The 15160-nt window shown below is 36.3% G+C and overlaps 1 protein-coding gene across 1 annotated transcript in view; it reads right to left on the bottom strand.

Moving 5' to 3' along the window:
* Nucleotides 1-15160, bottom strand: part of itfg1 (integrin alpha FG-GAP repeat containing 1) — a 130166-nt gene that overhangs the window by 114138 nt on the left and 868 nt on the right. The window contains exons 2-6 of the mRNA XM_017425854.3: nucleotides 14752-14836; nucleotides 14389-14519; nucleotides 13368-13425; nucleotides 13099-13176; nucleotides 12879-12973 (exon numbers count right to left, since the gene is read on the bottom strand). Coding sequence (XP_017281343.1) covers nucleotides 12879-12973; nucleotides 13099-13176; nucleotides 13368-13425; nucleotides 14389-14519; nucleotides 14752-14836 — 447 coding nt within the window. The remainder of the gene's footprint in view (nucleotides 1-12878; nucleotides 12974-13098; nucleotides 13177-13367; nucleotides 13426-14388; nucleotides 14520-14751; nucleotides 14837-15160) is intronic.

Here is a 15160-nt window from a genome sequence, read left to right on the forward strand (position 1 = left end):
ACTTTTAAATTAATGTTTATCAGATTGTTATCAGATTATCAGATTGATGCCAGTTGGACATATTCTCTTGCCGTTTGTGACTGGAGTCAGTGATATGATTTTTGTATCCATTCAGGACTAAAGCCAAAATTTCATTATAGACCAAGGCTTCAGCAATTTCTGTATGAAATCTTCGAAAAATGAAACATAAACTGGACTTGCAGTGGATCAGTCTGGTAAATTAGCTGGAAGTCCCTAATTAAAAAAAAGTGAATTAAAGTGATCCAATCCAAACTGATATATTCACAGTTTAAACTGCTTTAGCTGTAAAGTGAAAGAGAGGAGGAGAGAAAAGATGAACAGCCCTCAAATTATTCATAGTCTCTCCATCAGATTTGTTAAGGGGATTGGAAGCAATTTAAAGGCCTCTGCTGACTGTTTGACTCGAGCAGCATTATGTCTCTCTATTCCATTATGCTGAGCCGCTGTATTGGGACGAAGACCAGCCTTCTTATTAGCCTCTATATAAACAGATAGCGTGACGTTAGGAGTCTGCTGAGCCCCAGCAGAGGAGGTGAACCCTGACACTGAGGGGAATAGACAGCAGCAGCCACGAGTCTGCACACCTTGCTTCTTTCTGCTTGTACCTCTTTATACGCCATGCTACAAAGGAGCATTGTTGCTGTGCAATAAAATGTGCTACGACTCCAGCAGAACACTCAATGGTCAGTAACTTGGTACAAATGGATGAGCACATTAACAGGCAAATGGGGCAACCCAGTGGCCCTGCTCAGCCAGCCTAGTGGCTGAATGGATATGGCAGACAGAACAAAATTCGCTTAGCAGCATCAATAACCATGGCTCACTCTGAAAACCTGGTAAACATGGACATTCTTAGGACATTCTTTCGATTTAATCCATTTTGATTCAGGTATATCATGTATATTAATTGCACTTGCTGCATATTCCTCCTAAAATTACATGACAAAGCGTTTGTTGTGCATATGGAGTATTGTGTGGTTTGGCTTCAGGAAAGCAGAAAAGGCAGCAGACTTAAACATTTCGTGGTAGTACTCTGGTCAGGTCCTTTTTTGGGGCTTTTAATTTTCATAGTGATTCTGTGTTAAATTTTGGTTGTAAATCTTTACACTGTGATGTAATTGCATCTATTAGAAGCAAGTTATGACCACTTTATTAATAACATCTTAACTTTTTGCTTTTGTTCTATCTGAGCCAATTTTAGTTACTTTGGTCAGAAACAAAAACATTATTGACTATAAGGGTACAACATACAAACTTCACAAATCTTAATGGCCTCTCAAACTAAGTTTATATTTACAAGAGAGAATTTGGTGGACTTCACAGCTATCAAAAAAACAAGACAGACAAACAAACAAACAAAAAAAGATCTGCATTCAGAAAAAAGGAGAAGAAAAAAATCATAACAGGAATGTATTAAACGGGGAAAAGGCAAACAGCATTCATGAGGAAGTCTCCCGACTGTCTCCAGAATGTCTTGCGACTATTGAATGGTTCTCAATTTTCTTGAGTGAGTCGCAGAGGCACACAGTCCTTTCGCTTTTGAACAACTTGAAATAGTCAAAGTTTTCATAGGCGACTCCAACCTGTTGCAATACACATCTGAATTTTGCCACAGGCGTCTCCAACCCTAGAGCTGTATTTTGACACCTTCATGGGAGCTCTGCTTTGACAGAAAACATCCGAGGCAAATGTCCTGGTCTAAAAACTACAATGATGACACAGTTGAAAAACTGGTCCAAATCTGCTATCTCGAATTCAAACATGCACTCCAGTAGATTAAATACTAAGTGTGGGGATAGCTGCCAAGGTGGATACAAAGCAAGCTGAGGTGGATAAAAAAATAATGTGCATGGCCAAGTATGAGTTTTCACAAAAATAAGTCATGATTTTCAAAAACTGGTCACTTTGTTGCAAACACTCAAGAGTTCAATGAGACTGCAGCTGAAAATTCACACATTTTCTCGCAATTTTCATGTAATTTTAAAGTTTTTTTTTCCCCACTAACTAGTCCCCCAACAGTCACAGCTCAGTGAGATACCACCTTAAGTGCCTCTTCGGTCAGCATGGTCCAAAATTTCAGATGTTGCCACCATTTTACAAGACAAGTTCCTGAAACTACACAGAACTATAATCTAAAGAGGTTTGAATGAAACACTAGGAGAAAAAAATCTTTAGAACAGAAAATCATAAAAGCAGAAATTAAAAGAAAAAGAAAAATGTCAGAAAAGGGATGTAAGAGATGCACATACAGGAGCTCTAAATGATTAGAGTTTTTGAATAGTGTTCGATAAATTAGTTCATCATCTGAGTAAGCGCCTAATAAGTCTTTTGTGCCAACATCTTCCTAATGTAGTTGTTGGCCCTGCTGCATAGCGGCATCAAAGATTCTTGGGAAAACTGAAATGTAATCCATTACTGTTTTTGTTGAAAGTCCTTTTAGTTTGCCACTGCTGTGGAAAGGACAGACGCCATAGCAACTGATCGTTCCTAAAGTTTTACTGCTCAGTGTATCCAATAATTGCACTCAACTCGCACTTAATTTTCATTTCAAGTTTGTTTTAAATTTAATTGTTCTACACAATAACCTTTCCTGAGCTTGTTCTATTTTCAGCTCAAGCTAACTTCCAACCAATCTGCATTTGATTGGCATGTCACTCTCAGGCAACATGGTTTGCTGAAGAGACACAGATGAGCCTTTGTCCATAACTTCAATCTTTGCTTGAAGTCTAAAACTTTACCATTTACCAAGCACCTTTTTTGCTGTACTTGCACATATTTTAGTAATTTAATATACTTACAGTATTATGTTAAAGGCTGCCAGCTTAGCAGTAAGTCATAGCAACTCTTAAACTGCAATTATATTAGTGAATAACTAATGGTATGAGTGAATTGTGACGTCAAGAGAGCAGAGTTGCACTTGTATACCTGCACTGCAGCACTTACTACAGTTCTCTTAAACAGGCATCACTTTAAATAAATAAATAAACTACTAGCAATAATGGCACAAGATGATAAGTCATACACAGGAAGCAGGAAGTATAATCTATGTATATACTAAAAAAAAATGTAATATTTGACATGGTTAAAAACATTTTACTTCAGATTTAAGCCCTCATACCTACCTCCAGCTTCTTTTACATGCCTAACATCTACATTAAATCTTGTTACTGTATACCACAGGCCAATCTGAGGCCAACAACAGCAATCTGACACCACCTCCTTGTACCTGTAAAAAGACCTTCCTGTAGTAGAAGCTGTAGCAGCAATAGTTTATCCAGACAGCTGCAGAGCTGATCTGACAGCCAGAACCCCATCTGCTGCATTATTGTTTGATATGCTCCGTGTTATGTGCATGTACATTGTCAACTCCGTCACCACCACTACCATGCTCCAATCCATTAGGTGTATATTTGCCTTTCTTTTTGGGTGGGGAAAAATGCAAAGGATGTAAGAATCCAATATCATTAAAAAAAAAAAAGTACAGGCAGGGAAAGAAACAAAACAAATAATAATAAAAAAAAAACTAAATTAAATAGAAGTAAGAAGAAAGTTATTTAAAAGGGATAGAAAGATGTAGCGGATGGAGCCAATTCTTTACTTCGTGTATCCACTGCCCCTGAGAGGCTTATTTGTTAGCCTGTTACCCAGCAAACAAGCTGTGACTCTTATTCTGCCGTGGCTGTCAAAGGGACACAGTGAATGCCACAGCAGCGACACACACGTGTGCTTTATGCCCTCAGGGCTGCTTCAAAAAGAAGTTCAAGAAAGGCCACCCTGCCAACTGATCAAATTGTGTTATTTATGGGGCCGAAGTAAAAAAAAAAAGTCCACTTTGTGTTTGTGTGTGCATGTGTGTGTGTGTGTGTGTGTGTGAGAGAGAGAGAGATGGAGCCTGAAAGATGCTGACAGAAATGAAGCAAAGTGGGATGGATTAAAGCACAAAGTGTGTGCATTTGGGTCATTTGTGTGTTTGTGTACATTGTGTATGTTTGTCCATAGTTTTCCTATAAGACATCCTGCAGCTTATCAGTCTGTGTTTGTCTGCATCGATTTGTTCCTTCTGTCTTTAACCCCCAGACTGGTTCATACCTCAGCTGGACCAAGGGGGAGCCTTTGGCATTCTGAAGAAATGTCACCGCTGTCAGCAGTGAAACAGATACGTCCAGCTGAAACTACGGTTCCCTCAATGACAAAGTGAATCCCCGAAAAATTAAAGTATAGTAAGTAATAATCACTGCCAATTATAAAAGACGCAAAATAAACAATTCGTACAAACTGCCCCATGCTTAACAAACTTACAAAGACATTCAAATGTTTCCTATGTGGTCTGCAGTATCACACATACAAACTCAATCTCTTCCTCCTTCTAGAGGTTCTTCCTGTTTAAGCTCCTTCACAGTTTCAAACTGTCACATCACAACAAAGGGCTGTCAGCCATTAGGCTTTGAAAATACATTAAAAAAAATACTTAATTTGCTTGTGTGTTTATTTGCCCCTGTCATGAGAATTTAAAGAAAGTAAAACCACCAGCAGCTTCAGTATAAACCTGACATGCAAGCACAGCATTGATGTGAGATTATCACAGTAGGACTTCTTTCAAAATGGACTATGTTGAAAAATATTATGACTTTGCTTAAACTAATGCTTAATAATAACAGCCTACTGAAGTGTGAAATGTACCACTAATATTTTCTATTTCTATTCAGAACACTGAACTACAATGATAAAGTATTGCTGTAACCCTTATAACATTTATACAAAACATGTGAACTGATAGTGCCACAGAGAAAAGTGTTTTCTAGAAACAACATTTAAAAACAACCTTTTGCAACAAACTGAAATATAAAATTATCTACAGCCTTTGTCAGAGAAGATTTACAAGAAAAATACAGAAGTTATAAACACACAAAGAAGGTTAAACATTATGCATTTTCATAAAATTTAAATCTGTGAATTACATTTTATTATTTATTGTTTAGGAATTAGCTTAAAATTAGTATATAAAAAAATGATTAGAACATAAGTATTTAAGTTAAAAAAATAGCTAAACTTCTTTAGTTTTTTTTTACTTAAATAAAAAGGGAACTAACTGTGCATTAAAAGGAGAAAAAACAAAGTAGCGGGTTTTGTTTCACTCCCATATTATTTTATGTTATATTCAATTAAATATAAATGGCATAACTTGACGAACTAAGATAAAAACGTACTGAAAAACAGTCAGTGCAATGTCCCAAAAATAACAATTTTGACTGTATAAAAATTAAGTCAATCAAAGGTAATTGGATTAAACTGACTTTCTTGGTTTGGATGCAAATAGTATCTTGCTAACATCATGGTTCTGCTCCTCTGCTAGCAAAGAAACCAGCAGAATGAGAAACTAGCATGACAAAACACACAAAGGTGGTTTACTGCAGTGCTGAGAAATGGTACAAATGAAAACCATTAAAAGAATTAATTCCTGAAGATTAATATGTTAGCTGATAGATGCAGACATGTGTTGATATGTCTGCATAAGTTGCACAAGTTATACACTTCATTTGTTACTGCAGTACAATTTCACAAATTTGCCCCACAAATTACAGTCACAGTGTTTGAAACAGACACAGATTTCCCTAAAAAAATACCTCTCATCACTCTTCCTCGGTCATCCACCTTAACCTATCGCTTAATTGGAGCTTTGTCATAGGACTTTTATTAAAGCACGAATGCCGATTCAAATAAACATACACACTCAATAAACACAAACACCCACACACAGTAAATACACAGCTAATCTCACACAAGCGAGAGCAGTACCAGTATTAAACTGTCTCTAACAGCCTGATACTAGTTTTGATATGCACACCCACCCACACATACAAACAGATAAAATGTAAAATCCAGGCCAAGAACAAAGTGTCGAGCTCTGCAGAATAAATCCGTCTCTAAGCCAAAATGTTGGCCTACTCTACATTGTGTGCGTTCCACCCTGATCCATCAAAATGGCTCATTCACAAACATGGCAAAATACACAAATGCGGAATGGAGCAATGCTATTCCCGGAAGAAATAATCTTCTAAAACCATTACAGGGAACAACGTAGGTGCAGTAGCTATAGGGAAGATTATGTCCAAAACCTCTCTCATACACACACACACACAAACAGACACATACACAATTTTTTCCTATTTTGCTCATAACACTTCCTTTATGCTGAACATGTGTCTGCATAAATAGAAACTGCCCCTGGAAATACAGTAATAAGCATAGAATAAGCTCATTCCTCAGACTGGAGCAAGGAGTGAGTGCACAGATGGGAACACAATGTGTATCAGTGGCATTAACTGTAATGCACATTATAACAGTACATACCAATACATACGGTTTATGTCTGCATTTTTATTTGATATTTTTGTTAAAAAAACAGAAATGGGGGTGGGGAGGGGGGTAGTATTTGCAGACAGTAGATTACATATTAAAATACTTCAGAAGAAAGAAGTGTACATATTCTTATACATATTACAAAGTTGGTTAATAGTTAATATAAACCCACTTGAGTGAATGTCTTTTAAACAACGCTAAAAAATAAAAATATGTATATGCATCTTAGAAAATATATATATATTTTTTTGTTTGGTAATTAAATCTTAAATGACTTAATTTGCGACTCCAACGTGTTCCTTGTTGTGTTTTGTGTATGTATTGTTATAGTTTTTTTTAAGCACCTCTATATTTGTGGGAAAACAATTCCTAGCATGTTTCCCATGTTTGCAACATAATCTCTTCTAAGAGAAATGATAAGATCAACAAAGGCATGCTTTGTTGCTGTATAATGCTCCAATCATTCAGACAGAAAAGATCAGTCATTTTACTGTTTTTTTTTTGATAAAGGTTCCCGGTCAAAGAAATAAACGTATGGCAGCTGCAAAAAAGAAAGACTGAAGCCCAAATAATTACTCTAAAATTTGCAGTCAACATTTATTACCAGGTAAATAGAAGTCCTCATATATATCATATTGCTGTATCTATGTAGGTAATTTCCTGAGTTTATTTTATGGTTGTATTAACAGCCTCAAATTAACTGCACTGTAATAGTAGGAGGAATGTATGCTACTAGCACAACATGATAGCATCCTTATATTTTTCTCCCGTCCTTATTTTATTAATTTTATGAATGTGTGAAGTGTGTAGTTTTATGGTTTAGGGAGTTGATGAGGCAAGGATATAGATTAAAGTAACTGAAGTTCAGCAACTCTACAACAAAAAAGATTTTGGCATCATAGCAACACCTTGAATCGCTGTCTTGTCCTCGGTAGTAATCTGATTACATTGTATTACATTTAGAAACACTGTTTGCATAAAATGGTGTGCCCTGTTGTGCGGATTTAAGTGATACGCAAAATGGCAACATCAACAACTCAGTGGAGTTGTTGATGGAATCTTGGGGGTGGGGATAATGTAATGTGTAAATCATCTATTTTCACAGTAGCATTTCACTTCACCTAAATATATCATATTGCAATATTATTCCTTTTTTTGCTGATTGTTTTTCACAGCAGTTTGGGTTCATAAAATTTCTACTACAACACCTTCCCAAATGTAAACTTCATCCCCATATAAACACTTCTTGTTGGCCATCCTCGTTAGGTGGCAAATCTGTTCTCTTCTCCACCACCATCACGTTATTAGTCACACAATCAACAAGCCACTTCAACACAGAGGTACTTTAATTGGATGCTGCACAGAGCATGGCTGTTGCCTAGCAATGAATCCTTATGCTGGCATTGCTGACTTTATGCACGCTTTCCACCACAATATGGATTTATAATTACTTGGTATTGCTATTGCTATAATATAGCTATAGTGTTTTTCTCACACCAAGTTTTTAATCTTGATGAATTCCTTTTTCTGAATGAACATGTAATGCAATCACTGGGATTACCAAGAAGCTGTACCACAGATGGATGCAGTAGAGGTAAATACTCCCAGTATAAACTCTGCAAACTGTAAAAGCATTTCCTGCAGTCATTCAGCTTTAATGATCAATTCTTTTCAGAGTGCTACTGAAGCACATATCAACAGTACCGTGAAACAAGTTCTGTGACATAACTAAACAGAATCTCTGCAGAATATTTTAATGATGTGTTTTCTTTTGTTACAATCTTAACTCGTGTCAGCCTACGTATTCCGTACTACTTCTGTTGACTTGGAGCTTGAGAAATAAAATGTTAATGCCAGGCTTTGCTCTTTTAGAGCAAAATCCGAGTGGATTTGTAAACCTCTCTTTACATGTGTGTGAATTTTCCCTTGTTCCTTTGTCTTGTCCTTCCTTAACAATGTGGCTGTTCAGAAAATATATGCATCCGTGACAACAATGTAGGGAGTTGGACTATGAGCTGCGAGTAAAAAAAACAGAATAATAATAAGATGCAGTATTAGCTGTAAATACCTCATTTGTGTGGACCGAGGCAAAATAACTGGGAATAAAAGAGCACCAACACAAATCTGGTACAAATTCATGGCTGTTAGACTTACTGTTTGGCTGAGGATGATACTACAGAAAGATTACAAGCCATATGCTATATGTCACTGTTGCCAACAGGTTGCTTGGCTGGAGAGTCCAATAAACAGGGTAAATGAGGCCTTGACATCAGCCAGGAAACAATTCCAGTTTCTTTTTCTTTTTTTTCTCCCCCCTCCTCGCTGTTAGTGCTGATATAGTGGGGTCAGCCAATACACTATCATGAAACCATTTACAGCAATGACACTGACTAGACTCAGATTGGAGTCATGACACTGCAGAGAAACAGCCCTCAGCATTCTTGAACTGCAGTAACCAAAAACCTCATTGAAGAACTGCTCTTTTAGGGTCAGATGAGGGACCCAAGATCTTAACCTTCAAAAAGCTGCTCAAAACGATACAAGATGGGACATGTGCTCCATATAAAGGTTAATGCAATTTAACAGCAGTTCGATTGCAAACGTTATGGAATGTTATCAGATGTTTTACCACCTGATGTACGCATCATGTGTTATTTTCTCTGGTGACTGACAACTGAGCACAACATCACGTCATTCCAACTTATCAGCGTGTACACGTTCTAGGCCTGCCAGTCTCCAGAGACCAAAACAACCTTACTTGAATTTTATCTTACAGAAACTTTACGACCTACATATTTCTTCCTACATGAAAGCTTTATGTGTTTTTCCTCCTACCTATCCATTTGCCGTACATTCTTCAATGCAAGTTATTCATTTAATTGTCTAAATTGTCGTCTTAGAGAAATGTGCATCTTCACGCAGCTTAAATTGAATGCGTTCATTTATTCAACATAAATGTGAGTCAGTTTTAGATGTGTATGCAGGGAGGTGCCTCTACCAAATGTAAACATACCCAGCCTAAATACCCAGGAGCTAAATGATAAAGACACACAGAGGAAAACAACTTTCAAACAGCACTGATGGTACAGTTGGTTTAGGAGTATCAATACAATGTGAACTATACCTAATTACCACCTTTTAATATTCTATTAATCTAGTTTCTTATTATGCCATAAAATAGGCCTACAGTCAGAGAGCTTTAGCACTAAAAGACTAACGTGAAACTGCCTTTTTCTATTATGTACTTATTTTTTTGTGATGTTTCGTTTCTGAATAAAAGAAGGTACTCTTTATCACCCACGACAGAAGGAAAAAAAGGAAGAATATGGTAGAATATCTCATGAATTAGTGGACAGAATTGAACGAAACTCTCAAAGTAACGATTGGATGTACAAATAAAACAGATCACTTTTTGGAGTCAGCACAATTCAATATGACCGCAACAGCAGAGGGACCTTAGCAAACACAGAAACGCCAATAATTCAGCCAATTTCACAGATATTAAGCTAAAATTTGGTGTGGTAGTAGCTCAGAATCATCCTCAAGACAAACTTTGAGTGCCAACATGTCTCACGAGATCTCACCATACTGCATGAGACTGTGCATAACATCATTTACAAGGTTTGATAAAAAAAAATACAACTCTATCCTTCTCAACATAAGATGATTTTGGTTTAAAACTGGCATGAAAGGAAGAGCGCGATATGCATTCCTTCAAGAAATGCTAAGCTTTTAATTAGTTTAATTAATCAAACCTTCTTTGAAGTGGTTTATTTTATGTGCAGGTATGTGTGCTTGAAGATAACATTTTTCTGCATCTGAAGTCTATTTTATTTACTCCAAACGTGCTTATATGGTAAACTACAATCGGTACAGTGCCTGTATACATCCAGTGTAGAAAATGAAAGAAGCTAAAGCTGCTCTGCAAACAAGCTTCTGAGCAAACAGGTTTCAATGTCCTATCCAGATTTTTTCTTAAATGTGATTTAAAAAAAAACCCAAACATTTTCATTAATTTATTTCTTCTAAAAAGAGGTGATCTTTTGGGAAAATGCTCTCCAAAACCTAACAAAATTATGAATCAGAAATTAACAAAATTTTCAGATAAACAGAGGAACAAGCAGGAATCAGACTGTCTTCAAACTCAGAGTCTCCTTGCTTAAGCCTCACTCTGATGCTCCAGCCGGTACTGCTTAGAAGAGCAGGTGGCCTTAACAGACAGTGAACTGAGCCTTTCTCAAGACATACCCGCCTTGCTCATCCCCCCTCCCACTCTTCCTCTGCCCTTTATCCTACCAGCCATCTTTTTCTTTCAACTCATTCTATCCTTTCCGGCTCAGCCTTATCGCTCCATCGCTTCCTGCCAACTTTTCTCTTCTTTCCTCAATCTGCAAGCCCCACCACAAACAGCAGCGGGCAGGACTAAAATCTATTAGATGTACAGATTGGATTTTTTCCACATTTTGTTTTACTTCTATTGCTTTGTGCTTCTTGCAGCACAAACATCTACGACACTGTGTGCAGCTGAATGCACCTAAGAAGTCATCCATTTGAAGTAAAGATCACCACCCTTGTCACTGTATGTTTATGCAGCAAAATGTGAGTTCCTAAAGCACAAAACTTTTAAAAACAGGCCGACATGAAAGCCATCTCTTTGACACAACAGAGGCTACATTAAAACTATTAAAAAAACATTAAAATATATATATTTTTCCTATTATGTCTCCAGGTGCAAAAAAACACTCGTCATTGTAATTAACAGTAGTCTGGTAAATTATGATGGTAACGATTGTCCCTTTTACATTGAGTCGTTTGAAGTGTTTTAATTACCTTTTTGTAAATCAACATTAAATAAAAGCTGAGCTACATATCTGTAGCTGTTGACATGAATGGTGGACCTGCCAGCTGTAATATTGACACAATTATGGGTTGGTCGTTTTTTGTTTTTTTTTCAGTTTTACCTTTACTACAATTTTTTTACAATACCTTAGAGAACAAACATTACTGGCCGTTGTCTTTAATAGTTTCTTTGTAATACAGACAAACAAAAGCGGGACCTTAAAATTATTTCACTTTCTTTTTTTACTCTTATTTTGTTTTTTGTTTTTAGCTTCACCTTTAATTTCTGACTCAAACGTGAATCACGCAGCTCTACCACATGCTGTGGAGAAAAAACAGAACCAGGAACTGTGCACTGGTCCGGATGTTCATCTGAAATAGTTAGGCTTGTCTGTGCCTTCTTGCATAATCTGTTGATATCTAGCCCCAATACTGTTTAATGTTACTGGAGACTGGATGATGGAAGCTTTGTAGCTTTTGATAAGACGTGTAAAATTACCAGTCGTGAATTTAGGATGTTAGCCTTCAGAAGGCCACAAGCTATAAAAAAAGCATAAATAACTTGTATATAAAAACAAAAAAGTTTGTGACACCACAAAGGACTTGCAATTTTACAGATTTTTCTGGGGGTTTTTTGTTGTTCTTGTATCTCAATCTACCACTTAATTATCTTATTTTAAACATAGTATTCCTTATTTAGTGATAAATAAGAATCATTAAGGCTAAAAAAAGGATATAAATTAAAATATGTGGTAGAAACGTAGGTCCTAGTTGTAATAAATCAACTCATAAAAAGAGTAAAAATGTTTCTATCCATTTCACTCCATCCATTTATTCATTTCCTATCCGTATTTCTTCCTGTACTACCTACTTGTTCCTGTTCGGGGTCATGTGGAGCTGGTTCTGATTTCTAGCAGTTATTAGGCAAACAGTAGGAACAGTTTACCCTGTTAGAAAATTTTAATGGTCACAAAATGCAAATACATAAAGATTGCCTTCCCAGAGCACAGATCACCCTGTACTATAACTACAGAAAAAAGCTATAATGTTTATACAGGTAATCAAACTAAACAAACAACCGATAACTCTCAAAGTGTTTCAAATCTTTGCACATCTCAGAAAACAGATTGCAATAACTTCTTGAGGATGTTAAAAAGTTGCTTTGAGACTGTTTAAGTGAAAATTGTCCCAAAAAGAGGAAACCTGAGTAGGATTCTTCATTTTTAATAATCTTTACAGTAATTTGCCTCATCTCACCACAGAGACGTGGCATTTTATTTCAACAGAGTAACTAAAGAACAAAACCTTTTTTATGAAACCTTGTTTCATAAAAACATATTGATCCACCTCTGTCAAGTGCTCTCCAAACTGGAATGTTTCACCGTGTAATTCACCGTTTTTTCTGTCACATCATTGTGCTCTGTAAACTAATTCAATGTCAAATAAAAAAGAGGCATCAGTAGTAATTCATTTAGGAAATTTTCTTTCAAACTAACAGGAAGTTTTATTTAATTTATTTTAAATCCAAAAGCATGACAGCATTCCACCTTAAATTTTTGACACATTCCACTGAGTTAGGCAGAAAGGAAGGGGTCTTTCACCGTCTTTACAGTGTTGAGGGAAAAGATTCAAAGGTGCTCAATAAATCAAAGTCTTACCAGCAGTAAAGTCCTTGTTGAGGTCAATGAATGCATTAGAGTGAGGAATGCGCATTTTGACAGATGAATTCAGTGCTTTCTTCCACACTTGATTCCTAACGAGGAGAGTGGGGGGGGCAAAGCAATAGCTAAATTTAGGACCCACATTTCACTACATAAACTGAGGTACAACAGCAATGGTAAAATAATACAACTTTAATTTTGAAAAGGATTACTTTACCTGTTCGTAAGATAGCAAATTTCAGTTGATGTGAGATTGACGGCACCAAAAATGTCGGGGATCATGTCTCCATTAAAACTGGGAAGAAAATAAAAGTGGTTGGAGATTAGTAAAAGACCAATCATCCATGTGCTTGTCTGGATTAGGTTTGTGTAACAATAAATAAACAAAAATCACAAAACCCCAACTGGAAATGGGTAAAGGTTTAGAGCATTATTTATTGGGTATGACTAGTTTTACATCAAAAATATCTAAAATCTTCGACTTACTCCATAACAAGAGGCTGATCTGTAAAGGTCTTATTCAGATGGAGCCCAACTCCCGCTTCTGTACAGAAGGAACAAAGTCAAAAACAGCTGGAGAACAATTATCTACAGAAACACACTGATAAGCTGTGTTATTATAAACTCACCTGTAAGATATTTAAGGCAGAATGTTTTATTTTTAGAACAAGAAATGTTAATGAAATACTGATGAGGTTTTATTGAAATTTGTGATTAAAAAAAAGAAAAACTATTATTATTATTACAATTATTAAACAAGTTCTAAAAAGTTTAGATTAAAAGCCAATGAATGGGCACCACTGCAAACAAGTACAATTTATAAAGCTTTTTATTAAAAAAAAAAAACAATGACATTTGAACATGTTAATGGTTTTCCTCCAAAAATAGTGAGTAAAACGATTGCAAAGGAAGAAGGTAATGAAGCCTGTAAATAAGTGAGGTATAAAACATTATTCGAACAAAGATCCTTAAATGTGGATTTAGGGTTGCCTTGGGTTTCCTGAGCTATGTAGCTATAGGCTTAGACTGCTGGAGAACAAATTGACAACATGTCCTCACTCTGCTGCTGTCTTTACTCGCCTTGTATTTGCAATTGTTTCTATCATTAACATGGCTTTTTCTTCCAATTGAAACTCCATCTGAACCAGTCATTCTGTGTTTGTCTGTGTCTCTTTCCTGTCCTTTAAAACTACAGCCAGTTGAGGCAGATGCCCCCCCCTCATCCTGAGTCTGGTTCTGCTGAAGGTTTCTTCCTGTTAAAAGGGAGTTCTCCCTATCCACTGTCACCAGTGTGCTGTTCAGGATGGAAGACTCCAACAAAGTGAACATTTGACATAATCTACTGGCTTCCTTAGATAGACAAGTTTTAATAATTGGCATTTTATAATGTATGTGAATGTTTGTGTGCAGTGTCCTCAGAGGACTTTTGTTGTACATTGAAGCTATATAAATAAACTCACTTGAATTGAATTACTTAACCACAGCCTCTGTTCACACTTAATCATACCTAATGTCTGGTTGTTCCCCCAGAAGACGAGCACTGTTGTTTGTGGGGAATTGATGTTAGCTGTCAGAAGGACATCCATCTGAGAGTCCCCATCATAATCTCCAGGAACTACACTGGTGATGACTGCATAACTGAGATTAAAAAGGAGGACAAAAAAAAAAACAAAAAACACTTAATATACTGTATATGGATTTTAAAAAATGTGTTTATCTTAGGTAAAGTCAATGACAAAATGTTCAGCATCACATCAAGATGCTATCCCCGTTTCATTGCACGCAGTAAAGTGAACATTGAAACATAACACTTACTCAAAGACAAAAAATAAAAGTGACCAAATATATTTCAGAGCTTTTGAATACTTACTTTGGCAAAATGTCCTTTGAGATATGAACTTTGGGCTTAAAGTAAGGAATGGTGGAGTCAGCCAAGTATATCACCAACTCAGATTCTGGAAAAAAAATAAAAAAGGACAAGATAGATATCTACATGTCAGTAAAGTGCATTTGTTATCCTTTCAAAAACGGACCTTTCTTCTCTATTTGTTCGTTTTGAACAGCAGATTGTATTTTATAAGTCTCCTAAGTGAGAGAAAAGTTACCAAATGAAGTCAAACTACAAGCTGAACAAAACAAAGGTGGACTGTGCTTTATATACTGCAAGAAAATTTGATTCTGTCCAACAATAACCTTCAAAACATCCATGTTGTGTTTATTCAGTCCACTTACTGCAAACATTAGGGAGACAGGAAGTGAATAAAAACACTGAAGAAAAT

Source organism: Kryptolebias marmoratus, linkage group LG15 (assembly GCF_001649575.2).
Source record: "Kryptolebias marmoratus isolate JLee-2015 linkage group LG15, ASM164957v2, whole genome shotgun sequence".
In the NCBI taxonomy this organism is placed as follows: domain Eukaryota; kingdom Metazoa; phylum Chordata; class Actinopteri; order Cyprinodontiformes; family Rivulidae; genus Kryptolebias; species Kryptolebias marmoratus.